This window comes from Thermobia domestica, chromosome 9 (assembly GCF_964235325.1).
Source record: "Thermobia domestica chromosome 9, izTheDome1.hap1.1, whole genome shotgun sequence".
Taxonomy (NCBI): Eukaryota; Metazoa; Arthropoda; class Insecta; order Zygentoma; family Lepismatidae; genus Thermobia; species Thermobia domestica.
In genome coordinates, this window is record NC_137462.1 from 99,062,937 (window position 1) to 99,090,870 (window position 27,934).

General features: G+C 36.4%; 1 protein-coding gene across 1 annotated transcript in view; it reads right to left on the reverse strand.

The window, feature by feature from the left end:
• The window catches only part of RfC3 (replication factor C subunit RfC3), a 39,172-nt gene that overhangs the window by 1,551 nt on the left and 9,687 nt on the right, over window positions 1–27,934 (reverse strand). Inside the window, exons 4-7 of the mRNA XM_081771591.1 lie at window positions 23,802–23,964; window positions 16,499–16,658; window positions 12,085–12,296; window positions 9,293–9,370 (exon numbers count right to left, since the gene is read on the reverse strand). Coding sequence (XP_081627717.1) covers window positions 9,293–9,370; window positions 12,085–12,296; window positions 16,499–16,658; window positions 23,802–23,964 — 613 coding nt within the window. The remainder of the gene's footprint in view (window positions 1–9,292; window positions 9,371–12,084; window positions 12,297–16,498; window positions 16,659–23,801; window positions 23,965–27,934) is intronic.

Genomic DNA, 27,934 nt, shown 5'->3' on the forward strand with positions numbered 1-27,934 from the left:
GCCTCACTGTAGGTATATCATTTTTACGACAATTGAATAGTATAATATTAAATGATGGAACATGTTCATCGTAATTTACATCACAATAACACAAAGCAACTGTTATACTGGTAACCAAAATACTGTATTTACTCACTAAAGAGGAGCAGAATAATTTATTTAGAACTTTGTCGGTGCATCTAGCAATCCTTACACTGAGGGAAATTTCCCCTAAGTACCTGCGCTTGCCAAGCGCTTATCTTCAGGGTGTTACCACGTTTCGCACTGTGTGATCGATGGAAAATTTGCTGTTCACTCTTAACAGGTTTTGTAAAAAAGAAAAATCATAATAATTATTGTTTTCAATAACTGACCAGCGGGCCGGAAGACAGGGTTAGGCGGGCCGCATATGGCCTGCGGGCCGGCTGTTGCACACGACTGTAGTACAGATGAACCAAAATAACGTTAAACTGTGGTTGATGTAACTAATGGGTGGATGGAAATAAAAAGGAAGCTTACTTTCTTCGTATGCAGAGAGAGAAATCGTCCAGGCAAACCAGATGATAGTGGCACCGAAATACCAATTGATTTCGTTCGAAGAAAGAAAAAAAAAAGCAAGGAAAGCAAGCATTCACATGAGAACACCTTTCCTAAAACACTCATTTGCTTGGAATGTAGTTATAGGTGGTACTGAGAAAAAAAAAAACTTGCTGCGAAAGGCAACGAAACTAACGAAATTGTGAATAATAATAATAATAATAATAATAATAATAATAATAATAATAATAATAATAATAATCAGAGCTTCGTTTTGCTTACTACCATTACACACAATCTTATACAGACACTGGAGAGCGTCTATCCCAGTCAAGATTCGAATACGGGGCTCCGTGATTGCAAGTCTAGTGACGTAACCTTCCAATCACACAGACTAATACTCAACCACGCGGGAGTCTCACAAATGTGTAGTTGTGTTTAATTGGGGTAGTGTCTTAGTCCTCTTTTCACTTTTGTTGAATTCAAGTACACAAGCACTTAACCTGTGACGTGCAACTTACAAGAACACCGAGGTGGCAGAATTTGTTCTGAAAGAAACAGATTGCAATCGTCATATACTGTTGTTACACGCGCCTAGAACAGAAGCTCTGTATGTCTGTAAGACAATAGTGAAACAGGTTATATTTAACGACACGAAACACAAAATGTGCCTGGCACTAACTGAATTATGTGCTCCTATAATAAGTAACATTTTGGCTCGATTACAGTGCAGTGCTGTGGTTTTCATTCTATGAGTGGTATACTATTTAAATTTTGTGATTCGAACGAAAGGGTAGTGACGTATTCAGTGCTACAAGATGAATGAGGACTCATTTAGTAAGCTAGCCGATATGCACCTAATTTATGGACGTGCTGAAGGTAATTCGTTGGCAGCCCAATGCTTATACCGTAAGACATTCTCAAACCGTCGGGTTCCAAAAGATCGGACATTTGTTTCCATTGATAGACGTCTCAGGGAAACAGGTAGTTTCCGTGAAAACGCGAATCGTGGAAGACCACAGGAAGTGCTTCGACCTGCCGATGAGGAAAGAATTCTTAATCAAATAGCACGGCAGCCAGAAATCAGCACACGTCAAGCAGCTACAACAGAAGGCGTATCCCACAATATTATTTGGCGTTTCTTTTCTGAACAACTGTTATATCAATGGCATTTACAACGTGTACATGCTCTTGAAATGAGAGACTATTCCCCACGACGAAGATTTTGTCGGTGGATACTGAGGAAGTGAACGCGCAACCCAATGTTTCCATCCTTCGTTCTTTTCACAGATGAACTGGCTTTACGAGAGATGGCGTCGTAAACCCACACAATCGCCATTACTGGGCCGAGGAAAATCCGCATCAAATTCTCGTAGGCCGCCACCAGAGACAATTTAGCGTAAACGTGTGGACAGGCATAATCGAAAACCAACTTTCAGGGCTATATTTCTTCCCAGGGCGTTTAACTGGCGAGCTGTATCTGAATTTTCTACAGAATGAACTCCAACAACTTCTAGGGAATTTACTTCTGGAAGTAAGATGTTTCATGTGGTTCATGCACGATGGGGCTCCTCCTCATTTTCAGAGGCAAGTTAGCGAACATCTTGATGTTGCATTTCCAAATAGATGGTTAGGAAGGGGTAGTCGGCCTGCTCGTTCTCCCTATTTAAATCCATTGGATTTTTATTTGTGGGGACATGTTAAGGAAATAGACTACGCAAGGGAAATTTATGATACAGACGATCTGAAACAACGTAACGGGGCTACTTTCCAGTCGAATCGTGATACACCCGAAGTACTCGATAATGTTCGTCAGTCATTGCTGCGTCGTGCCAATGCGTGTGAGCGAGTTGGTGGAGGACATAATGATAATATACCACGAGCACACAGGAACGACTACAGCGGATATTGGAAACATGGAACAGCAATTTGGCAAATAGAACCTGCTTATGGTGAGTACAATGCAGCTATAGTCTATCCCTATTAATTTCGTTTATTTTGCCACATACTGGATACACATTTCTTTTCATTTTTGTATTTACTACGGTGTTCATTTGCATGTTCTTTTTAGTAGTTTCTCATATTCCCTATGTTTTTGGTTACTACATCCCATTTTCATTCATGTTCCCACGCGAATTTCTATTGCAGGTATACAAATACTGTGCTGCTGCTATTCACCTCGAATGGCTCGCCTCTCTCATTTATGGTAACTAAACCATACGTTTTTACCTCTTACTGATGTTATAGTTATACAACCCCACATAGCTAATTACAAAATTCCCGCGCCATGTTGAATTCGTTGAAGATATCACATTGCTGACAACGAATTACTGTTTGCTGTTTTTATAGTCTTCGAAACATGCTAATTTAGATTTCTCTTTCTTAAGAGAATTGACGAGGATTCCCCACTTCCTTTGGGGAATCCCTTGCGCACGGGTTTCACGATTGCGGCATAAGCATTTTTGATAGAGCACATTCGATGTCTTTGACTTGACCATACTGCCTTTGCTCCATCGTTTAGGATAGTGAAGATATAGATCTCTAAAGTTCATTTTCCCACGCATCCGACACCCTATATCTCCGAAATTATGGACTTTTGGCCAAAGTTGCAGAGGACTTTTTTTCTTGATTTGACATCAACTATCTACCCTTAAATTTTTTGTACGCATTAATAGGACACCCTATATATATATATATATATATATATATATATATATATATATATATATATATATATATATATATATATATAGGGTGAGTCAACTATTACAAGCCAATATCTCGCGAAATATACATCAAATAGGAAAAATATTAAGAGTCAATGTACAATACAGAGGGGCCTTAAAAAATGAGTCAAACACGGTTCCCCCCGCCCCCCATTTTGGGGGGAGCGAAGTGTACGTGAAATTTTCAAATGGGAACATAGGTAGAGTGATACTTCGTTCGAAAGAGCTTGGAAAATTGAACAATTTTTGTAGGAAACAATTTTTTATATGGGCACCGTTTTGAAGATGGGCCCCAAAAATGGTCCCGTATAAGAAAACATTTCCAGTACTTATAAATCAGAAACGGTTGAGTGGAAAATGGTGAAACAAAAAATAAAATAGGAAAACGCCATAGGCAAAATTTGTTTTGATTTCTGGCAAGCCTGTTTCAAAATGGCCGCTAAATGGTTTCACATTTAGATACAAAGCGCAGTGTTCAAATTGAGTGTTACACGCCAATATCCCGCGAATTATGCATCAAATAAGAAAAGTGTTAAGAGTCAATGTACAATACAGACGGCCTAAAATATTGGTTAAGCACAGGTTCCCCCGCCCACCATTTTGGAAGGAGGCGTGTACGTGGAATTTTCAATGGCAACATAGGGCGAGTAATACCTTCTTTGATAGATCGTGAAATACCAAACAGCTTAGTACAAAATTAGAACCTCGTGTTTGACTCATATTTTAGGCCTGTCTGTATTGTACATTGGCTCTTAACATATTTCTTATTTGATGGATAGTTCGCTGGATATTGGCTTATAACAATCAGTTTGAACACTGCGCTTTGTATTTGAATGGGGAACCATTTTCAGCGGCCATTTTGAAACAGGCTTGCCCGAAATCAAAACAAATTTTGTACTAAGCTGTTTAGTTTTCCACGATCTATCAAACAAGGTATCACTCGACCTATATTCCCATTTGAAATTTTCAAGTTGGTCCCTGGGCTCCATGAGGGGAGCCCTGGGGTCACCGCGACAACACCATTCCACGTTCCCTATGGCGTTTTCCTTTTTCATTTTTTTTTTTTTTTTTTTTTTGTTTAATCTTTTCCTACTCAGCCGTTTTTGATTTATAGGTACTGGAAATTTTATCTGATTTAGGATCATTTTTGACGGCCATCTTGAAATGGTGCCCCATATCAAAAAATGTTTCCCACAAAAATTGTTCAATTTTCCAAGCTCTTTCGAACGAGGTATCACTCGACCTATGTTCCCATTTGAAAATTTCACGTACACCCCCTCCCCCAAAATGGGGAGTGGGGGGAACCTTGTGTTTGACTAATTTTTTAGGCCCCTCTGTATTGTACGTTGACTCTTAACATTTTTCTTATTTGATGTATAGTTCGCGAGATATTGGCTTGTAACACTTATTTTGACTTACCCTGGATAAAGAGAGAGAGAGTGTGTGTGTGTGTGTGTGTAAAGAAAAAGTCGTTACAAACTTCGGAAAGCGATTCCTGAGGTCAAAACAAGAGAAAAGGTCCTCTTGCAGTTTCTCGATTTCAACTTCGTTTGCGAAATACAGATTGTCCAACTTGGACTCCAAAAAGCAATTCCGTTTAACAGGAACACACGTATTACTTCACTATAAATCAGAAACGAAACATTACCACAAAAGTTGCTTGTCAGATCATATGTAGCAATACGCTGGGGATTAGGGGAGAACAAGTGATGTCATCAGGTTGTCAGTGCTGACATCCTGATATATCGAATTTGGTTTGCATGTTGCACTGTCTATTGTACAAATCAGTTTATGTACTAGTGGGTTTTACGCTAGGGCAGAACCGATCACAACGTACTGCAGTGCACAGTAAAATTAATGTGCATTCCTTACAAGGAACGGAGTAACAAACTGAAACGAAGAGCCACTGCAGCTAAATCGGTTAGCAAGTTCGTCTCTTCTGCTATCATTAATACAATAGCGTCTACACCAGGGAGAAAGCTAAGTAAATGGAAACAGCCTGCCGTCTTCACTATCACACGAAGAGATTGCCCACACATCCGAAATCAGTTTCTCTGCACCTATTTAAGTCTAGGCGCTAGTCTGCATTACAGACAGACGGCAAAGGAGATTTTAAACCGGACCCCAACGCCTTCGGTCCACTGAGCATGGAATCTATAGAAAAGAGAGCCAGAGAGTATTTGTTGTCCTTTTTCACAGAAAAACTCAGTTTTGGAGTCGATTTTAGATTCCAAATTGGCAACCCTGTACCTCGAAATCGAAACTGAAATCGGGAAACTGCAAAAGGACTTTTCTTGTTTTGATATCAGGAATCGCCTTCCGAAGTTTGCAACAATCTTTTCTTTTATATATATATGGTGTCTTCCATTTCAATTCAGGCAGAGCATGTACCATCACCATATCAGATATTGTTGGAACTTTTTTTTATAGCAACTAGACATGTTTTTAAGGAACCCATATTTTTTTTGTTTTGTCGAAAAAAAATTTCCGCCAAGTAATGGCTATCAAAGACGGGGAGTCTAATTTATGAATTGTAGAAGACATGGAAAATGGTCAACTTTGAAGCCTCACCATTCAGCTATGGAGGCAGGTAAAGCTATAATTCCTGTTGTGGTATGTACATAGGAATATAAATAAATTATATTTTATTATAGTTTGGTTTGCGCATGCGTATCTTTTTGTACATAAATTAACAAATGAACGTCAGTTTATTTGAAAAGTCGAAGTTTGTGATTTTTTTCGAGCATTTCCGGTTCGAATTTTACAATTCTGTTTTCACGGTTATTGAAACCTAGTTACCAGCTTTCCGAAAAAAAAAATGTATCGCTTCTGTGTATAACCATTTTGACGCAAAAAATTCGAGAAATTGTCAAATTTTCAAAAATCGTCATTTTTGGGAGCCATTTTCTCGAAAACACCATATATTAAAATTCTGAAATTTTGCCAGATAGTTCAACTTTACATGAATAATAAAGATACCAAATACCATTCTCGACCAATGCTTCATGAATTAACTACATACAGCCTTTTGAAGTTAGCGAAGTTCCGTTAACTTCGATGTCAGATGGCAACACTGGAAACAATAAAAGTCCTTGAACCTGAACCTGAACCTGCAACAATTTGATTATGTTTGTGGTTCACATTCATTAAATAACGAACAAAAGTTTTTCCTGACTGTTTTTTAATTATTTTGATCAAAGAGGCTCTCTGAAATAGTAAAATTGGCTTCCCCCTACTCCTCCAAGTAATCTGAGATGGAAATTACGATTACGAAACACACAAATTTTATGTTTAGTTACTTAAAATGGTCTTCGGAAACAAAATTTCACTGATTTTTTTTTTTTTTTTTTTTTTCAGTCTTCTTCGCTAACAGCATGTAACCGTGCAGATGCTGCAATAGATGTTGGTGCACTCATAGCTCGTAGCATATTGTCGATAGTCACAAAACATTTATTTTCACTTTTTGCTCTTCTGGAAACCTGTACCCTGTTGAAGGTCCATATAGAGGCATAAACAGCACTTCACGTAATTCATGATTTATTCATAATATTTCTGCTACCCACCATTGGTTATCATATATGCATGTAACGAAAGTTTCTTTTTAGAGACTTCTTAAGTCTACACTTTGAATTGCAGAAGCTCGAGCCTGAATTTTTTGTTCCCATCATAACGACAAAACAAGATAAATTATTTTTTTATTAAACACTGGAAAGAAAAATGGACATGATTGACACTTTGTTAAAATGGTGACATCAGGCTCAAACATCGCTCAAAACAGACAGTATCAAAATACATATGGATGCCATAAAATGGATTATAAATTAATATGCCTTTATTTAATTCGATTTCAAACAAATGAGGTTTCATGTACATAATAAGACAATTGATTAGGTGTGACCAAAACGCATACATACAACAGAATGAAAGAACACATTCGAAATTCCAAACGCAACATCAAGGCGTTTAAAACATCGGAAAGATACAAAATACAACATGGATACAGTGGAAGTGATCAAAAAAATTTTCATCATTCATAGAACGATTCTTCAAGATGTGGATATTCGATTCACATCGACTAACCGATCACGTATAAACTATTGTCAAAATGAAAGAATAACATTTTTCATTTTTACGTTCCACAATTATGCCGGCTAGGCTAAGGGAGACTGTAATGATGAGAAATGAATGGAATAGTGGAATGAAGAAAGCTGAAGGAAACGGGAGGACCCCGAGAAAACTCACACACACGGTGTTTGTCCTCCACAAAGTTCACTTGACGCGAGCTGGGATCGAACCAAGGACCCCTGGTACCGGAGGTGAACGCTTTACCACTGAGCCACGGCGGCCCTTTGACTATTGTCAATCGCCGATAATCGGTGAACTGTTATGTGTAAAATGGTCACATTTCTATTTTTATTTTTGTTATTAGTTTGTGTACATAATTTATGGAGAATGATGAAACTTCGATTATCAAACTGTTGTTAATTGAAACCAAGAAGATTGAAAAGATGCGCCTTGCTCTCACTACTTTTATACTACTATTTAATTATTCAATGTGTAACAAAACATATTACGCACTTTCCTTCTAACAGTGTTGTGACTGACTGAACTAATAATGTTGACTCATGCTGAGAAATAGGAGTTACGTGAATAATGAACTTTTATCAGGGTGTTAAGCTAACATTATATACAAATAGTCGTTTATGGATTCGTTTAATTTTGTACACTGAGCTCATAATGGGTTCTAACAGATTATCTGAAATTCAGAATAAAATGTTCCAGAACGAAGAACAAAATAAAAATGAAATGTTATACCAAAACGAAAAAGAGTTTTTCTAACTGTTTCGTGGTTTACAATTCTCTTTTTATTTTTATTTCTTGCCTGCCAGTTTGAATTTAGACAACCAGTAAAACTCGTATAGAAAGGTATGTAACTTTCAGGCACTAAGTAATATGGTTAGACAACTGACTTGTCGTAGGTTGCATAACTTACAATTGCTGGCAAGAATACAATGCCAGCTTGAGAATCAATCGAGAGAGCCAACTTTACAACGAATATAAGACCCATAAATATTTAATGTTGTAAATGTACTTTTTAAACTGTATAATCCACTACAGGAAAACAAAAGTAGGACTTGAATTTTTTAAAAAAAGTGAAAAATTTCCATTTTTTTCCGAAAAAGTCCATTTTAAACTGTATAATCCACTACAGGAAAACAAAAGTAGGACTTGAATTTTTTAAAAAAAGTGAAAAATTTCCATTTTTTTCCGAAAAAGTGTTTTTTATGACAAAAAAAAAGCCTTTCTTACATCTCTAATTTCCATATACAGTAAACCCCTTAACACGAACTCGCTTAACCCGAAGCCCCGGTTAACGAAGAAAATTTCGGTCCCGGCAGCGATGTACGTTATCTTATACGAAGTTTTATTGGTTAACACAAATTTCAGTTAGCGCGAATTACGAACACATTTTTAGTCCCTTGCGTCATTAGAGGATTTTATTTAACATTAACTTTTTTTCCTCAGCTTTTTTTTTTCGGATTTTACTCCAGATCAGTTTTTGCAATACAATAGAAGAAAATTGCGTAGTAAATAAGAGAGAAACAAGAAACGTATATTTTTTTCTTTTCTTTTGAGCTGTCAATTCTTTCCTCTCTCAAGCACTGAACACTACAACTGCTTGGCAAATGAGCTGGCAACAGTACAAGACAAAACAACTCCTCTATCCGCGCCTGTGGCTGCAAACTGGTGACAGCAGTCATAAATATGTACCTTTCCGTTATCAGCGGAGCGATAAATTTTATAACTTGGCCTGGATTTGCTATGCATGATAACTTGGCTATGCATGAAAACTCCAAGAGTTTGAGTTGCGGATGTGCTTTATGCTCGCTGTTTCCACCACTTGACTTTTCGGGTGAACAATATTGACGTTATTTTACGGAATTTTATATATTATATTTTACGGAATTTACATAAATTAGAAGCAATGTTTGTAGTACGCACTAAAACTATTTCTTTTGTTAAGGCTTAAACAAAAATATAATACTTACTCCTGTGAACATATAGATGAACCTCGGTCAATATGTCATGGAGAGCTAATCCCTTGGCAGTTTTCAAGGACTGAATGTCTGTTTTCTTTCTAAGGAAATATTTGTTTAAAAAAGAAAGTTTCTAATGTTTTTTTTTATTTTTTTTTAACTATATAATCATACTCTCATATCCACTTATTACAATATCAAAGAGTTGTTCCATAGTAAGTGAGGTCAACTTCTCCGCCCGCTTGGAGTATACTTACCATATCAACATTAACCTTTAAACTGTCCACTGAAAACCGGAATCGATCGGCCATTTTAGCAAAATGTATACGGTTCGACCAGTGTTTTTATATCTCAGGTTTTAATTAACGCAATCCTACGAAATAGAAACTATTCTACTTTATATTGAATGTTTATGGATCACTCGTATGATCCATGGGAAGCTTAAATATTAACCGTGTTAAATACCTACGGCATCTTTATTCTTTAGCCCATTAATTTCTATGGGGAATTATTTTTGTTTTCTTTGAAATAAAGTGGAATTATGTGATTTTACTGATTTCTTCTTCCAGTCTAATTGAATATTCATGGTTTTTCAAAACGAATTTGCATTATACGTAAGCTTGTTTATTAAATATTAAAATGATGTAGAATAAAATTTAATTTTCACGGTATGAGGAACATTTAAATAGACTAGAATAAGAAATAAAATCAAACCATAAAAGTTTCAATTAAATTTGAAGAAAATGGGATAATTCCTCAAAATAAATTTTAAAAAATGGTGTAGAAACTCAACATTGTCAAGGAAAACAAATGTGTATTTCATAACTAAGTTACGCGTACGGTCCCGAGCTCCATTTTCGGAGAATGCATTACCCAGTTGAACGTCCTTCATGGAACTGGCCATAGTCAAAATGTGATGCAAGAAACGGCCTCCGTCATCCGTTAGCCTACTCTTATTATTATTCATTAGCATTATAGGTATGTGTATTGTAAAATGATGCGTCATCCTCTATACATAATAAAAAAGGTTCTTAAGGTTAGGGTTACGGTGCGTGAAGCTTTTACAATGAATATCTACATCACTGAATTTGTGAGCTAATTATTCAAACTTTCAGCATTTAAAAACAGATTTCTTACAGGGGTTTATATATATACACACTGAAAAGTACAATAGCAAAATTGGTCGCAGAGGAAAAACAAAGATTGTAAAGTTTTGTGGACATTACAGTGTTCAATACGAACACCATTGGTAACACTCTCAAAGACGACCAACAGATAATCCAGTTCTTGCCAGACAAACTTTAACATATCCTCGGTTATCTAATCCACTACACTAGAAATGCGTTGCCTCAATAAACTTCCAGGTCCTGTAGCAATGAGGGAAGACACAGAGAATCTAAAAAAATAAATACATTAATGAAACAAAAAATAAAAAAAAAGTCGTAGGCTGTCAGATCGTGTGATTTCTAGCTAAACCGCGATTCTCTGTACGACCAATCGAACGTCCTGGTCGGTGGTATTAAGGAACTTGTGAACATGATGGAAACGGGGAGGAGTCCCATCCTCTTTAAAGATGAAATTAAGAAAATCTTCAGATGTGGCATAAGGCATTCTAATAACATGTCCAGGCAGGTCTGGCCAGTGACAATGGCCTCGGTAAAAAGAATAGTTAATACAATTTGCGGTGTAAAATATGGTTCTTTAGTCGAGTCTCTCTCGTGCTCCACAATGATATGAGGGTGATGTATACAACAAATCCTAACGTTACGATGATTCACTTTCGCCCTCAAATGAAGTCATTTCATCACTAAACACTACCTTGTCAGTGAATCCATCCTCCATTTCAATGCAGAAGTTAAGGCGTTTTGGCATGTCTACTGGTTCCAGCGCCTGTCTGACTGCAATTTGTATGTCTTAATGCATAAATGCTTTCGTATACAGTGGTTTATGGCACATTCAGTTCTCTACTAGCTAGGGTTGTCGATAATCTTGAACTCCTTTCAAATACAGTACGGATCCTACCTACAGTCTCCCTCGAGGTTTCTGATTGAACAGGACTTTTATGAAGCACAAACATCCAGTGGATTTAAACATACACCCAGCGTGGAATTTAGTTCCTGTCCAGTGCATGTTTCTTGAATTTTGTGCGAAAATGTCTCTGAAACGTTATGATAGACCTTGTTCGTACAAATTCTATCTCATAATACGGTCGTGGTCACCATTTGCACTGTTTATTTTCACAACTAGCGATTTGAAGTAAATTACACATACAGACTATAGAACTTTAACATTCCTTTCTCTACAATCAATTTTGCTTTCATGTGTCGTTTCAGTACATATATATAAAAACTAGGTTCTAATTTTGCACCATTCTCTTTTGAATAACCCTGTATACCACATATAAACAAACTGATCATTCAACTATTCTCGTCTTTTCCTATATGTGCTATGCTTAAATTCAATTGCACACGATTTTCTCAGTTCAACTTATAAAATCATAAATTGTAACTGATGAAATGACGATAGCTTAATAATTACATCACCTATCTACCAAATTTTGAATAAGTCCAAAGAAAAGGTTGCTACATTCAAATTACCTAGCATCACATTTCCATCATAATTACAAAATCGAAATAATATTTTAATTAGAATTTAAGATTCAACTAAATGGTTATCAATTATTCTTTCAATAATACTTCGTAATAAATAAGAGTAACAGTTAATATTTACATATATCAATCAGTAATAAATGTATAGAAACACTCTGGTATTGATTTCTAACGATTCAAAATTATAAAGGATACTTTTATAAGCCGTGGTAAAATCATCATTAAGCATCCATTTCACTATGCTGGCTATATCATTTTTCAACGGGTGGCCTACACACGTATAGACATTTTCTTCATTTACTTCTTTATAAGCCATGGATGTACTCTGAAGTATGTTGAGAACTTTCCTCATATCACCTCCGGAGAGAGTGAGCAAAGCCTTCTTTCCATCTTCCGTTACATTCACGCTAGAAAGGATATTTCAAAGAAATTATTATCAAACATGCATACATACATACATATATACATACAATTGTACTACAAGTCTCCACATTAGTACAATTCTAATGATAACGCCATTCAGCTGCTTTTGAAACGTCAGTTAAATATATAAAACACGAATAGAACACAGAAAGTTTAATTTATAAAGGTAATCAAGAAAGTTCTGTCGCGTTTTGTGGAGGTCTGTGTTCAATTGGCCCTCACACCGTGAGTTGAATGCGAATGGAGATAAGGGGGTGGTCGGTTGTTGGTGTGGGTATATTCAAACTAGGAATGGTCAATTCCGGAATTTTTACTTACCACAATACGGAAAGTAAAATCGGAAAAATTATTTTCCTTTTTGTAATCTTAAGAATTTTGTTCAAATTAAAACGAACAAATTTCCTTTTTGTAATCCTACGAATGTATGATGCAAGTTAAGCTGAAACTTACATCCTAAAGTATACGCTACTCAATCTTTCCATGGTTAATGAGATGTAGCCCAGAAGTATGATGTACTTCTAATGTTTAATTTTTGTTTTACTGTGTACTGTCCAGAGATAAGACATATATCACACCGAGATAAACAAAATGGCATAATGAAGATAACTTATCATGCATAGTTTTCGAGAAAATCGTTGGAAATGAATTTTTATAAAGTTAAAATATGCGTCGCTTGTTGTCAATGTGATGCAATTGACAACTTTCATGCTGGACTAGTCTTATTATTATTAGTTTATATACTGTAAAAGAAAAATATGAAACGTTAACTAGTAGATTTTATCTATTGTTTTTTGATATCTTCCAACAGTAATGCACATACTACTTGTAAATACGCAATGACTATCAAGGACAACGACATATTAATGTAAGGAATACTCTGCAGACTAGCAATAAATAACAGATAAACAATAGTTGCAAATAATAATAATAATAATAATAATAATAATAATAATAATAATAATAATAATAATAATAATAATAACTAACTTGGGTACGTCAAGCAGCACATCCACATTGCGCATTATGTTCGTGAGAATATAGGGACGCATTGAGACTCTAGCAAAGAGCGTGGTGTTATCATGTTCGTTTGGCCAATTTTAATAAGGTAAGCCTGATGTATAAAGTTGTTAAAGTCATATTATTACTCCAAGAGCTGTACGATGGAGGCATTAACGTTAATATTAATGACACTAATGAGCACTTACATTGCTCTAACGGTTAACCTCATTTTTTAGATGATTCTTAGACGTGGGCCTTTTGGCAGGTAGTTAGAAGACCCATACCCATTATTTAAAAAGCACACGTTATCTGTGGAGTACTAACAATTTGTGTCACTACCGAACACTAACGTAGCACTAGCGACGTATAAAGTCGAAATTGGGGTCTGACGTAAGTGGCTTATCAATTTCAGGGACATTGTATTTTCCTTATTCATACAGAGTTCATGTCACACGAGACAAACATGAAATTCGGCGCCCCTTCAATCACACGCCCGGCGCTCGTTCCTTTCCCCTTAGTACCGGCCTGTATTCATATATCTCTATATTTGCAAAAAAAAAGTCCTGAGTGAGTGTCTGACTGACTGATCAACGTTCAGCCCAAACAGTTTAAGCTAGAAACTTGAAATTTGCACAAGACATATAGTAGACACCACTAGGAGAGGATTTTGAAGATTCGACGGGGCAGTAGCAGAAGAGGAATGTCAATTACTTTCTTAAAATGTCATATTAGTGTTACCCACGAAACGAGACGACACGAGAAAAAAGTTTTATTGCCTCGTCTCATTTTTTGTAAAAGTCTCGCCTCGATTCCCAAACGGTTCTCTCTCATTGAACTTCTCAGTCAGTTAAATCTTCTGCTCGGAAAGATAAGCACTATAACGAAAAGTCAGAAAAGAAAAATTATAAAAATAATGAGTGAAATACCACAGGATATGGCACATAATCTAGAAAAATATCTAAACAAAACGGACAAAAAAACAAAAAATATAAGTGAAATGAGTAGTGAACAATTTTTATAACTAGTGAATTGAGATAAAGTGACATGCAATAATAATAATAATAATAATAATAATAATAATAATAATAATAATAATAATAATAATAATAATAATAATAATAATAATAATAATAATATACTCTACGGGAAAAAGTCTTAATTTAACTTCTAAGGCACAGATTATATTTTAAAAAGCTCATGGTATAGAATTGACATAAACGAGTGTCCTACAGAATGCTTGGAGCCATTTTTGTTTTACAGGATAAGAAGCCAAACAATTACAAAATACAACTTTAGAGATATTCCGGTTAACATTCAACATAGCCTGTGTTCATGGCCACAGAGCGGGGCACAATATTCAGAGAAAACGGGCTGCGTGCAAGGTAAGCTTCAAATCGATTCTACTACTTTGTATCTTCAGTGGATAATTCGTAAATTATTCTTTCCAATCAGACACACATTTGAAGATACTTTAATTCTCTGGTTAGTGATAAACAACACTAACAATAATATACTACACTTATTAAATTATCTTCCTGTGCCGAGCATCATTTCAATTTTTTGTGTTCTATTGTCAACCCTAAACAATCTTACTACAGATGTGTGGTAGACTAATATATACCTTTTGTGTTTATTTCTAATTCCTGCAATGAACTATCTACTAAAAGGAATAGAATAGTTTAAAACCCATGGTGATACTGTATAAGACACAAAATAAATAAATAAATAAGTAAAATAAAATAGAATGCAAGTGAATGATGATGAAAGAAATGATAGAATGAAGAAAGTAGAAGGGAATGGAAGAACTATAAAATGAAAGAAAAACTCCACAGGCATATTTTGTTACTACAAACTTATGGTCTGACATCGAACCACGAACTCCATACAAAGCTGCGTGTGGTACAAGTAAGTCACCATTCTACCTACTGATATAATCCAGAAGGGTATTCCGCGTGTGTTTGACCCAACACAATTCCTTTCTCCTGCGTACAGGTAAGCTATGAGGGAGAGTTAATGTTTTCTCAAACTGAATCTCACCCAAACTGAGCCGTTCTCAGGAGGACGTTACATAATTTTTACAAGTATTTATGCTTTCTTGCTGGGTCAAAAATCTCAGCAAAAATTAGCCGCTTTTCGGAACGGTTACGTTGCAGCTCTTTACGAGCAAAGTTTGGTGTTTCAATAATGAGGAAGCAGTATAAGAGCAAAGATTGTAACATTAGATTGACTTCAATCAAGAATGTGATCGGCAGGTCCAACCGATCGGTTCTACAATAAAGGCGACGAGAACACGGCTGTGCACACAAGCCATCACCAGCATGCAGCCGAAACTTTGCAGAATGGTCATGTAAGAAAATCCCCGACTCAAAGATAGACAACAAATCGCCTAAAGGTGTCTTTGGGAACTGTCAACCACACCTTGCTCCAACGTCTTAATCTGTAAAAGGTGTTCACGGTTAGCGGACACTACCTTACCGAAGCCCACAGATGAGAAAAGCGTAACACTCGGAAGCTAGACTAACGGCATCTGGAAAACAAAAGGTGTTGCTTCATTGGATGAAGCGTGGATGTACCTTTCCAACTGCGACAAACAAAAGCTATTATGTACAGAGTCAAACGTGTACAAAGCTTCACAAAGTGGGTCCGAGCATGCGAAAAGGCTTTCAGTAAAGGGTTTATGGTGGTTGCTGTCGCCGAGGCGAATGAAGATTCGCAGTGTGAAAAACAACTACAAAAGCAATTAACAGCACTACTACGAGCTACCAGTAGTAAACGGAAACGAGATCAACATGGTCCGTATCCATCAAGATAAAACTTAATCACACATCTCAAGATCATCCCTCGCAGTCTACCGAGATATGAAGGAGGCTACTGGAACCCAGGCAATTTCATTTAAAATGAGGTACTTGGGAAGTTTCCAGATGCAAGTCCAATAGACGAACGGAACAAAATTCCCCTTGTAGTTCTCAAACAAGCCTTCTGCAATGCAAACTACATTATAGGACCACTGTTCAGAATCAGGGGAGATGCATTGAGCACTGCTACATGGATTCTCCTAACTATTTGGTAAGTACAATTGGTTACATATACGCGGAACACACTCCATATCGTGATCTCAGAATAAGATGGAATTCTTAAGCAAAGAATTCCATTAGTAATGAAAGTAAACTTACACAATTGTACTTACCCTTCTTTCTCTATGACGTACTCCAATCTTGGAAGAATTTGTTCCGGTGAAAGCGGTCCAAACCGAAACCGGGTACATCTCGATTGCAAAGGAGGAATTATTTTGCTGAGATAGTTGCATATAATGCAGAATCTCACATTATCTGTGAATTTTTCTATGACTACGAGAAAAATATAGCATATTAATTAATTTATGCACAAAATAAAATAAAATAAAAATAGTAACATTCCATGCAAAGGTTTTTTTCAACTAAAATTTATTTAGTTGAACTAATCATCATTCACACTTTAAATTGTAAGGAAGTAATTCTAATATTCATTAACAGCAAAATTGATTTAGATCAACATTTGATGTTATGATGTAATTGCAATATCGTGGTATTACTTTATGAACCTGACGCAATATTCTTTTAAGTTGCATTCAGGTGTTCTCATGATGTTTCTGATAAACATTCCCAGGATTCCATCTTGGTCACATCAAACGAGAAGTACAGGTGAAATCTCAAATATTCCCCACTTAATTTCCCCGGGTAAACTGACAAATGACCAAAGCACCTTAAAAATATAAATTAACAAAAAAATGATAAACTAATACATAATGTCGCAACTGTGATAGCTAATATACGGATAGCTGTCTGATTCGGATATTTGGATCACAGTAATATACATAGTGTAACATACGGACAGCCAAGAACTATCCATTAATAAATGATTACTACTGTTTGTGTTTCGTTGAATTGAAACTGTTTATCGTTTCAAATAAGTCCAATTTCGATAAATACATACACAAATCGAAGTGAGTTCTTTTCTATTTGTTTCTTATTTTCTATTCAAAATACTGCACTATACCTCTATTCATTACTTAACTTATACCTCGTTCTACATGCTTAAAGAATATTCAAATATTTCAGAATGTCTATGAATTTCCACTCACTAAATTCTCAGCCAATTCTCTGAATTTGCCTGATCAGTGTTTGAAATTCCCGACCTAATTAAATGACATATTTGGCACAAATAAGTAGCATATTTGACATAGTATCGCATCTTTATATATACTTTTAAGTTTCAATCTTAAGTCTTTAACTTAATAAAACACAAATATGATAGTAAATTGACAAATATTTGATAATGGAACAATTTTCTAGACAATCAACACATTATTCGGCACCAACATTACTACTTATAAGAAAGTAAACAGTTCCGAATACTTGACTGATACCGTCATCCTTGATTTATACGTTAATCTTTTCTAAGTACTTTTAATTTGTCGATTTCGGTCAAAGTTTTCTGGTCTCGGTCATAAGTCGTTGTTTTTTGGCTTCTAACTCCTGTGTCATCACTGCTGCTTCCCTTTTCTTTGCTTTGACTACTTCTTCTGGCGACTTCTTTTCTCGCTTTTCTTGCAGAGATAGTTTCCAACTGAATTAGCGTTTCCAACCGACAACACCAAATCCTTGCCAATTTCAAATCTGTGCAATCCTCTTGTGTCTACTATGGAATCGTATACTAATCGTTGTCGAATAATTGAATCTTCACGGAGGTTTTTCCAAAAAGTTCTTCTCAACGGAAGCATTCCCGTGCAAGAAAGTCAAGAGTGTGTAAACTACCTTTTTCAAGTCCCAGAATTCTTATTTTTCAATAGAACCATTCAGAAGGTATTTAATCTTGTTTTCTTATTGAAATAAGCTTTCATATTAATTTTTACCCTTTTTTGACTAAAGAGTTCCCTGAAATGATTATCTCCATTCTGTGGCTCAGAAGCAGTTATCAAATTGTACGATACAAGAATGTCCAATGCTTTCATCAATGCTTCATCTGAACTGAACGCTAACTTGTGAGGATTTTGAAATGTTAAGTGCCTCAGTTAGTAGAAATTTTTCAAATAACTTCTTTAGAAAGCTAACCAAGCATCTTTTACAATCTTTCCTGAACTACAGAATTTCAGCACTTTTCACGCCAGGATATTCCTTAATGCAGCACGAGTAACACAACTAACATCAATCTCTTTACAAGTTTTCTTCAGTCATTTCAATTCGTTGCAGAGGCACCTCTACCAAAACCTTTTCTTCGAAGGGGATACTAGCATGGGGATACACCCAGCAACTTTTAAAAAGGTTCTTGTGTCTCTCTCTCAAAAGCTGCATTCCAGTTATAAAATATTTTTTACATGTCTTTTCTGGAGAAAGAGAGAGAGAGAGAGAGAGAAAGAAAGAAAGAAAGAAAGAAAGAGAGAAAGAAAGAGAGAGAGAAAGAAAGAAAAAGAAAGAGAGAGAGAAAGAAAGAAAGAAAGAAAGAAAGAAAGAAAGAGAGAAAGAAAGAAAAAGAAAGAGAGAGAGAGAAAGAAAGAAAAAGAAAGAGAGAGAGAGAGAGAAATTGGAAACTTTATTTGAATTCACATACCTTAAATATTGTTTGCAAATTGCTGCATCAATTTTAAAGTCAGAACAATTTTAAAATAAGAATAAACAATACATATATTTAAAAAAAAATAACTTTCGAGACGAAAAATCATAATTTAACCATTACAAATGTATAATTTTGATGGAAAATTATTAAACAAGTACTTATAAATGTATGATAATAAATATTTCATTATAAGCATACAGTAGAAAGTCTGCTTAGGTATTTATAGACGTGTCCCATAGTATCCGCATTCCAAAATCCTTTCATTCGTGTGATGAGCTACCCATCACGAAATGCAGGACAAGGAACTCAAATAAAATCTAAACTAGTGGGAACGAAAATGAAGTGTCGAACGTTCGTGCATCGAAAATGAATTCCCCGATGGATCGTTGATCCAACTATATTTTCTGGATGATTCATCAATATCATATTCCACTATTATCACGTGAAAGCAAAAGATAATACGCATTACTACAGAACATAAGTTTGTTACACGTCGTTAGTGAAAACACAGATTAAGTTTCTACGTAAGTTGCAAATTAAATTTAAAAAAAAAAAAAAAAAACTACTCCACCCCATCTGAAAATTAATTATCTTAAAATTTTCATTTTAAATTATTTTAAAATCTCGTTCTTAGCAAATCGAAATTCACTGACGTTTAGCAGAATTTCCTGACTATTCCCGATCTTCTCAAATTTCATGATATTTATCAGTTCTTCAAATTTGTCGCCACTCTGTCTAATTACTTGTAATGTCTATAAACGCTTGTACGGGTCTATATATAAAAAATTATTTCCACTCTTATGTATTTTCGAATTACAAATAACTGTTTTTACTCGACTGCTATTACCAACCATGTAATTCCAACCAGTGGCGAAATAATGGCCTCTGGCGCCCCTAGGCAAAATCCCTAGTGGCGCCCCTCACCCATCGAATAGGCCCATTGCATGATCATCTATAACTTAAGCGTACGGGCAGAAAGAGCCATAAACCGAAAATTATCAGAGGGAGGTTATTGACCGGTTTTTTTATCGTTCTGGTACAGTATGTCTTTTAAAAGTAAACTGGACAGAGTGCCCTGTTCATTAAAAATATTCTCATGTAAAATTCGGACTTTTTTTTTTTTTTGCTTTTTTTTCAGTGATGGTGTAAATAAACAGTAATGTATCCAGAGCCGTAGCTACGAAGGGGGAGGAGCGGGGTCGTAGCCCCGGGAGCTGATAGCAAGAGGGGGCTGAACGAGCAAAAAGAAAAGAAAAGTGTTGAAAATGAGTAGGCGATGCGTCGTCCCGAAAAATATTGGCGCCCTATTAAATTAATATTGTTGTCGGTTTGCAAAGAAACATATTTTATAAATTTTCTTGCTCGCTCCGCTCGCAACCCAAACGTTTCAATAAGAATCACAATAAGCTTTTACTTATTACTTAAAGTATGTTATTGTATATGATTTGTTAATGAGAATGTGATATACAAAGTGCCGAAGGAGCATGTTGAAAATCAGAAACCGTCAAAGTCTGAAATATTTCGGTATTTTGATGGTGATGAATTTGGTTAGTTAATCCCGCTTTTCTACCTAATCGGATTAATTACGACGGTGAAAAGTAAGATATGAAAATGAGAGGAGGGAAGAGAGACACGAAAGCTGATGTTTGCGCAGGTATATTAAAAAGCAAAGGGAATGAAGGTAAACAAAGGGAATGATAACATCTTCGAACTTAAAGCAGTTTGTAGAGTAGGGGCTTAAGGGGTCAGGACTTAACCCAATTTTGTCTTTTTTAAAGACTGATCACTACCAGTGATTTTTTAAATTCCACTGACATATGAAAATTCTATTGCTTCCAATTTGAAATAATTTATTGGGATAATTTCTCCATATTTGTATCGCCAGTTTTTTTTTTTTTTTTTTTTTTTTCATCCGTATCTAGTTGTATGATATGATATCTACATTTTCCAATGTATTGAAATTTCATTCCTTATTGATGGTATGAAACGTGTTAAATAGTTACAAATTTTCATAACTGTTCTCCAAGTGGATTTGTATACAACCAAAGGAAGTTTTGTCAAATATAGCAAAAATTCCAAATTAAGTGTCTTGAAAACAGCTCTTATTTGTGACAGAACACATGATGATCGCTTTTGGCTGTTGCAATGCTCTGTCCAAACAGCTAGATAAAAAATCAGCGTACCATAACTTCAAAAGCTGCCTCTCATATATGTATATATATAAAAAGTACAGCTTGTTAACGTGAGTGTAGGGGCGCCGAATTCTACTTCGTCCCGAGCGCCGAAACTTCTAGCTACGGCTCTGAATGTATCAACCAGTATTTCCAAAAAAAAATTTCAAATGAATTTATCTATATAGTATGTTATAATTTTACATAATTATAAAATAAATAACAAACCTTGTGAAACTGCTTATAAGCATTCTTTTTCTATTTTCATTTTTTTCTTTCTTTTAAATCGACAAATTGTATACAAAATCAGAAGTGCTTCTTTCTCACTTTTGCTTCTGCAAATTCTTTTATCCAAGCGGAGATGTCCAATTTATGACCAAAATTTTTACCGAGTTAGTTTTTTTGGCACACACCCCAACCTAGTCTTAGCCTATATTTTATTACATTGATACTAGAAAACATGTTCGAAAATTCATTTTGGGGTGCTGGTTTGGGCGCTCCCTGATGGCGCTCCGAGCAGTTGCCCGGTTTGCCCGACCCTTGGTGGTGCCTCATGGCAACAATTTTTAACTCGTTTTAATCCAGATCTTATAGGTCATAGAATTTGTCAATATTGTTGAAGCCTTTTGCGCAGGTGAATTTTATTGAAAGTTGATAAGCTCAGTACATGTAATATAGGCCTGATATACGAGGGTCATTCGGAAAGTAAAGAACGTTTTGCGCTAGCGCGTTCGCGTGTTCCCCCACCCCCGCTGCCGCTGGGTTATTGACCTGGGCGTGCTTTAGCCTCAGTCTGGCACCAGCTGTGATCCGCTACGGTCCGTTATTGCTTCGCTGTGCGACTGTAAAATGTGTGATACAATTACTGATCCCGCCAAGTGTGAGGTTCGTAGTGTGATAGATTTTTGAATGCAAGAAAAGTGCGTCCGATAGAAATTTATAGACAAATCACTGAGGTGTATGGAAATGTAATGAATGAAGCATCAGTTCGTAAGTGGTGCATTATGTTTAATGACGGACGGACGAATGTGCACGATGAGGAACCCTCGGGCCGGCCTTCTGTTGTGACTGACGAACTCAAAGGAAGAATTGAGCGGAAAATTCAAGAGGATAGGCGATTCATTATTGATGGGGAACTTTGTTGTACGAAATTGTCAGTGGTGAACTTGGTTACAAAAAAATTAGTGCAAGATGGGTGCCTCGACTGTTATCGGAGGAACACAAAACCAAGCGAATGGGAGCCGCATTGACTTTTCTCAGCCGTTACCATAAGAATGGCGATGAACTTTTAAATCGTATTGTTACTGGAGATGAGACATGGATTTCGCACATCACTCCAGAAACAAAGAGCCAATCCATGGAATGGCACCATTCAAATTCTCCGAAAAAGCCGAAAAAAGCCAAACAAATTTTGAGCACCAGAAAGGTTATGGCTACGGTCTTTTGGGATCGTAAGGGTGTTTTGCTCGTTGACTACATGCAGAGAGGTGAGACCATAAATGCAGCTGCCTACTGTCAGACGTTACGTCGACTTCGCCGCGCGATTCAAAACAAAAGGCGCGGATTGCTGACCAGCGGCGTCATCCTCCTCCACGACAATGCCCGTCCTCACTCCGCGACATTGACGAGGGACTTGCTTCAGGAGTTTAAGTGGGAAGTTTGGGAGCATCCACCCTATAGTCCAGACTTATCCCCCAGTGACTTCCACCTATTCCCAAAGTTGAAAGACTTTTTGGGTGGAAGCCACTACGGCAGTGATGATGAACTTAAGGAAGCTGTTAGTGATTGGTTCAACAGTTTGGCGGCAACTGTGTATGCCGAAGGCATAGAAAAACTTGTACCACGGTATGGCAAGTGTTTAAATTTACACGGCGACTATGTCGAAAAATAACTTAAGTATCACATAGTATGTAACACAAATTTCGCCTTTGTATATCAGTTATTAAAGTGTTTATACAAAAACGTTCTTTACTTTCCGAATAACCCTCGTATTATTAATACAGGAGGATTAATTTCTTAATCATACAGGGATATAACCTCAACGAGTTTACAGTAATACCAATAGTTTGATACCCAAGTGTAATAAACTGTGAGCGAAGTGAGCAGAAATTTTTATTCTTGCATGTTCAGAAATGAAAACCACGAAAACTTGGGGCTCCGTTCATATAAATTGCTTCTTTTTTTATTAAATACTGAGGCGCCCCATAATATACCGAAACGGTGTGTGCCCGTAGGCAATGCCTATCCCTGTCTATCCTATTGCTACGCCACTGATTTCAACTGTATATCTAAACAAACCAAATGATACGTTCCAAATCCACTTCTTCATATTAATCTATTTCCAATTATCAATTAACTTATTTATAGTTCATCAAACATCATAATATTTACTAGAATTACTGACATCCGGAAAAATAACTATAATCTCAATCAGTTCATATATAAACAAACAATTTTTACTTCTTTTTCTTCTAATCTGTAGAGTAACATCTCTCTAACATTTCTTACAAATTACAAATTATTATTGAAACGCACTCTCTATAGATGCACCGTTTCGATGAGAAAAACAATTCCAGACCATACGTATAATGACCCTGATCACTTGCTACTCAGAACACTAAATTTATTAACCACTTTTCCTGTGTTAACAAATAACAAAAAGTATCGTAAAATTTTTCCAATGTTCGTTCCTGAACAAAGAAACGATATATTATAAACTGAACTTACTTCGCCTAAGAGCATTTTGAGCATCATTGGTCATGGCGTCAGCTTCGTCGAGTATGATCAATTTGAAACCAGACTTAAAAATGGTTCTGGTGCTTGCAAATGTTAGAATCTGACCACGAACAATTCCTATTCCTCTGTCATCTGAAGCGTTCAGCTCAAGAACCTGGAAATAATAATAATAATATAACGAGGAGGAGGAATTTTCTCACTAAGTTTTGTGCGATACTACTTAGCCCATCTTTGTCCACTCGAAAGACTATCTCAATTCACTATTTTGCACCTTATTCTAAAAACTTTTAAATTGGACCTTTTATCTAAATTATAAAATCTGGTAACCCAAGAAGACATATTGTTCCCTAATCACATCGAATACATTTCTGTTTTCTTCAACTACCATCTTACCTCAACCCACAACCAGCCCTTCCCTTATACCCCAAAGATAAAAAACACTTTTTGCCTATTATTTCCAATTCATCTAACATTAGGAGCCTTGAAAAATTCACAAAAGAAACGTCCCAGACCTCAGAAGTCCAGCAAACAATTCCTAATTCAACTATCGTTTATCTAATGACGTACGACTATACGGATGTTCTATTGATGCGTACAAAAAATTTAAAGGTAGGTAGCTGATGTCAAACCAAGAAAAAAGTCCTCTGCAACTTTGGCCAAGAAGTCCATAATTTCGAAGATATAGGGTGCCGAAAGTGTGGGAAAATGAATTTTAGAGATCTATATCTTCACTATCCTAAACGATTGAGCAAAGGAGATATGGTCAAGTCAAAGACATTGAATGTGCTCTATCCATAAATGCTTAGGCCGTAATAGTGAAACCCGTGCGCAAGGGATTCCCCAAAGGAAGTGGGGAATCCTCGTCAATTCTCTTGAGAAAGAGAGGTCTAAATTTAGCGTGATTCGAAGACTATAAAAACAGCAAAAAGCAATTCGTTGTTGGAAATGTGATATATTCAACGAATTCAACATGGCGCGGGAATTTTGTAATTAGCTATGTGAGGATGCATAACTGTAACATTACTAAGAGGTAAAAACATATGCTTTAATTACCATAAATGATGAGAGGCGGGCAATTCGAGGTGAATAGCAGCAGCACAGTGTGTGTATACCTGCAATAGGAATTGGCGTGGGAACATGAATGAAAAGAGGGTGTAGTAATCAAAAACATAGGGAATATGAGAAACTACTACAAAGAACATGCACATGAGGAAAAGTGCATACTAATCAGCATGCAAGTTGTACAGTAGGCGTGTGCAACTTGGAACAGTGAGCGGGCCAATCAAAGAGCACTAAATGGCGTCGCGGGCCTCACTGTAAGTATATCACTTTTACGACAATTGAATAGTATAATATTAAATGATGGAACATGTTCATCATAATTTACATCACAATAATATAAAACAACTGTTATACTCGTAACCAAAATATTTTCTCAGTAAAGAGGAGCAGAATAATGTATTTAGAACTTTGTCGGTACATCTAGCAATCCTTATACCGAGGGAAATTTCCCCCAAGTACCTGCGCTTGCCAGTGCTTGTCTTCAAGGCGTTACCACGTTTCGCACTGTGTGATCGATGGAAAATTTCCAGTTCACTCTTAATAGGTTTTGTAAAAAAAGAAAAAAAATATAATAATTATTGTTCTCAATAACCGACCAGCGGGCCGGCTGCTGCACACGGCTGTTTTACAGTTAAACCAAAATAACGTTAAACTGTGGTTGATGTAACTAATGGGTGGATGGAAATAAAAAGCAAGCTTTCTTTCTTCGTATACAGAGAGAGAAATCGTCCAGGCAACCCAGAAGATAGTGATGCCGAAATACAAATTGAATTTATTCGAAGAAAGAAAGAAAAAAAAGCAAGGAAAGCAAGCACTGATATGAGAACACCTTTCCTAAAACACTCATTTGCTTGGAATGCAGTTATAGGTGGTACTGAAAAAAAAAAAAAAAAAACTTGCTGGGAAAGGCAACGAAACTAACGAAATTGTGAAATAATATTAATCACAGCTTTTTTTTTTTTTTTTCTACCATTACACACAGAGAGACCGTTTGTTCCAGCCAAGATTCGAATACGAGTTCTGTGATTGGATGTCTAGTGACGTAAACCTTTCAATCACAAAGACTAATACTCAACCACGCGGGAGTCTCACAAATGTCTAGTTTTGTTTAATTCTCTTTTCACTTTTGTTGGATTCAAGTACACACAAGCAGTTAACCTGTGACGTGCAACTTACAAGAACACCGAGGTGGCAGAATTTGTTCTGAAAGAAACAGATTGCAATCGTCATATACTGCTGTTACACGCGCCTAGAACAGAAGCTCTGTGTCTGTAAGACAATAGTGAAACAGGTTATCTTTAACGACACGAAACATAAAACGTGCCTGACACTAACTGAATCATGTGCTCCTACAATAAGTAATATTTTGGCCCGATTACAGTGCAGTGCTGTGGTTTTCATTGTGTGAATGGTGTACTATTTAAATTTTGTGATTCGAACGAAAGGGTAGTGACGTATTCAGTGCTACAAGATGAATGAGCACTCGTTTAGTAAGCTAGCCGATATGCACCTAATTTATGGAGGTGCTGAAAGTAACTCGTTGGTAGCACAACGCTTATACCGTGAGACGATCCCAAACCGTCGGGTTCCAAATGATCGGACATTTGTTTCCATTGATAGACGTCTCAGGGAAACAGGTAGTTTCCGTGGAAACGCGGATCGTGATAGACCACGTGTTGTGCTTTGACCTGCCGACGAGGAAAGGATTCTTAACCAAGTAGCACGGCAGCCAGAAATCAGCACACGTCAAGCAGCTACCACAAAAGGCGTATCCCAGAATATTATTTGGCGTTTGTTTCGAGAACAGCCGTTATACCCATGGCACTTACAATGTGTACATGCTCTTGAAATGAGAGACTATGCCCCACGACGAAGATTTTGTCGGTGGATACTGAGGAAGAGCACGCGCAACCCAATGTTTCCATCCTTCATTCTTTTCACAGATGAACTGGCTTTATGACAGATGGCGTCGTAAACCTACACAAGCGCCATCTCTGGGCCGAGAAAAATCCGTATCAAATTGTCGTAGGCCGCCACGGCGAGCTGTATCTAAATTTTCTACAGCATGAACTTCCACAACTTCTAGAGGATGTACCTCTAGAAGTAAGACGTTCCATGTGGTTCGCCTAGAACAGAAAGTATCCAGGCTACTTTCCAGTCGCTTCGTGATACAAACTAAGTACTGGATAATGTTCGTCAGTCATCGCTGCGTCGTGCCCATGCGTATAAGGAGTTGATGCAGAACAGATTGAGAATATACCACGAGTACACAGGAACGACTAAGGCGGATATTGGAAACATGGAACAGCAATTTGGCAAATAGAACCTGCTTATGGTTAGTACAATGCAGCTATAGTCTATTCCTATTTATTTCGTTTATTTTGCCACATACTAGATACACATTTCTTTTCATTTTTGTATTTACTATGGTGTTCATGTGCATGTTCTTTTTAGTAGTTTCTCATATTCCCTGTGTTTTTGGTTACTGCACCCCAGGGTGGAAAAAAATCATGATTTTTTAAAAAAAATCATTTTTGTTGATTTTTTTTATTTAAATCGATTTTTTTGATTTAAATCAAATCTTTTTCTTCGTATAATATAAGTCGCGAACTGAAGAAAAAACATTAGGAAATAGTATTAAATGTTAATTATGTCATTTTAGTGAAAGTATTGGGTTTTAATTTTGAATTAATTCCCAATCGTTAACCTATTTCAATCCCAAACAATGTTTCTTAAGCATTAAGGAAAAAGTACAGCAATGTTTATCAACATGACACTTCTTTTCACGAAAGTTACTGATATTTGGCAGGGGCACATTTTTAAACAATTGGAACTCGCTAGCGGCACGAAATACATATAAAGTACGTAAATTTCGCCTAAAATTAACTAACTCACTCTATGACCTATGGAACCCGGAGGTTCAATGCCATGTTCACAAAAGCTCTCCTGACTTCTTTCCTTAGTCAACTGAATCCAGTTTCTATTTTGTATTCTTATTTCTGCGAGATCCATCTTAATATTGTCCTCTCATCTGCGCCTAGGTCTTCCTAATGGTCGTTTAC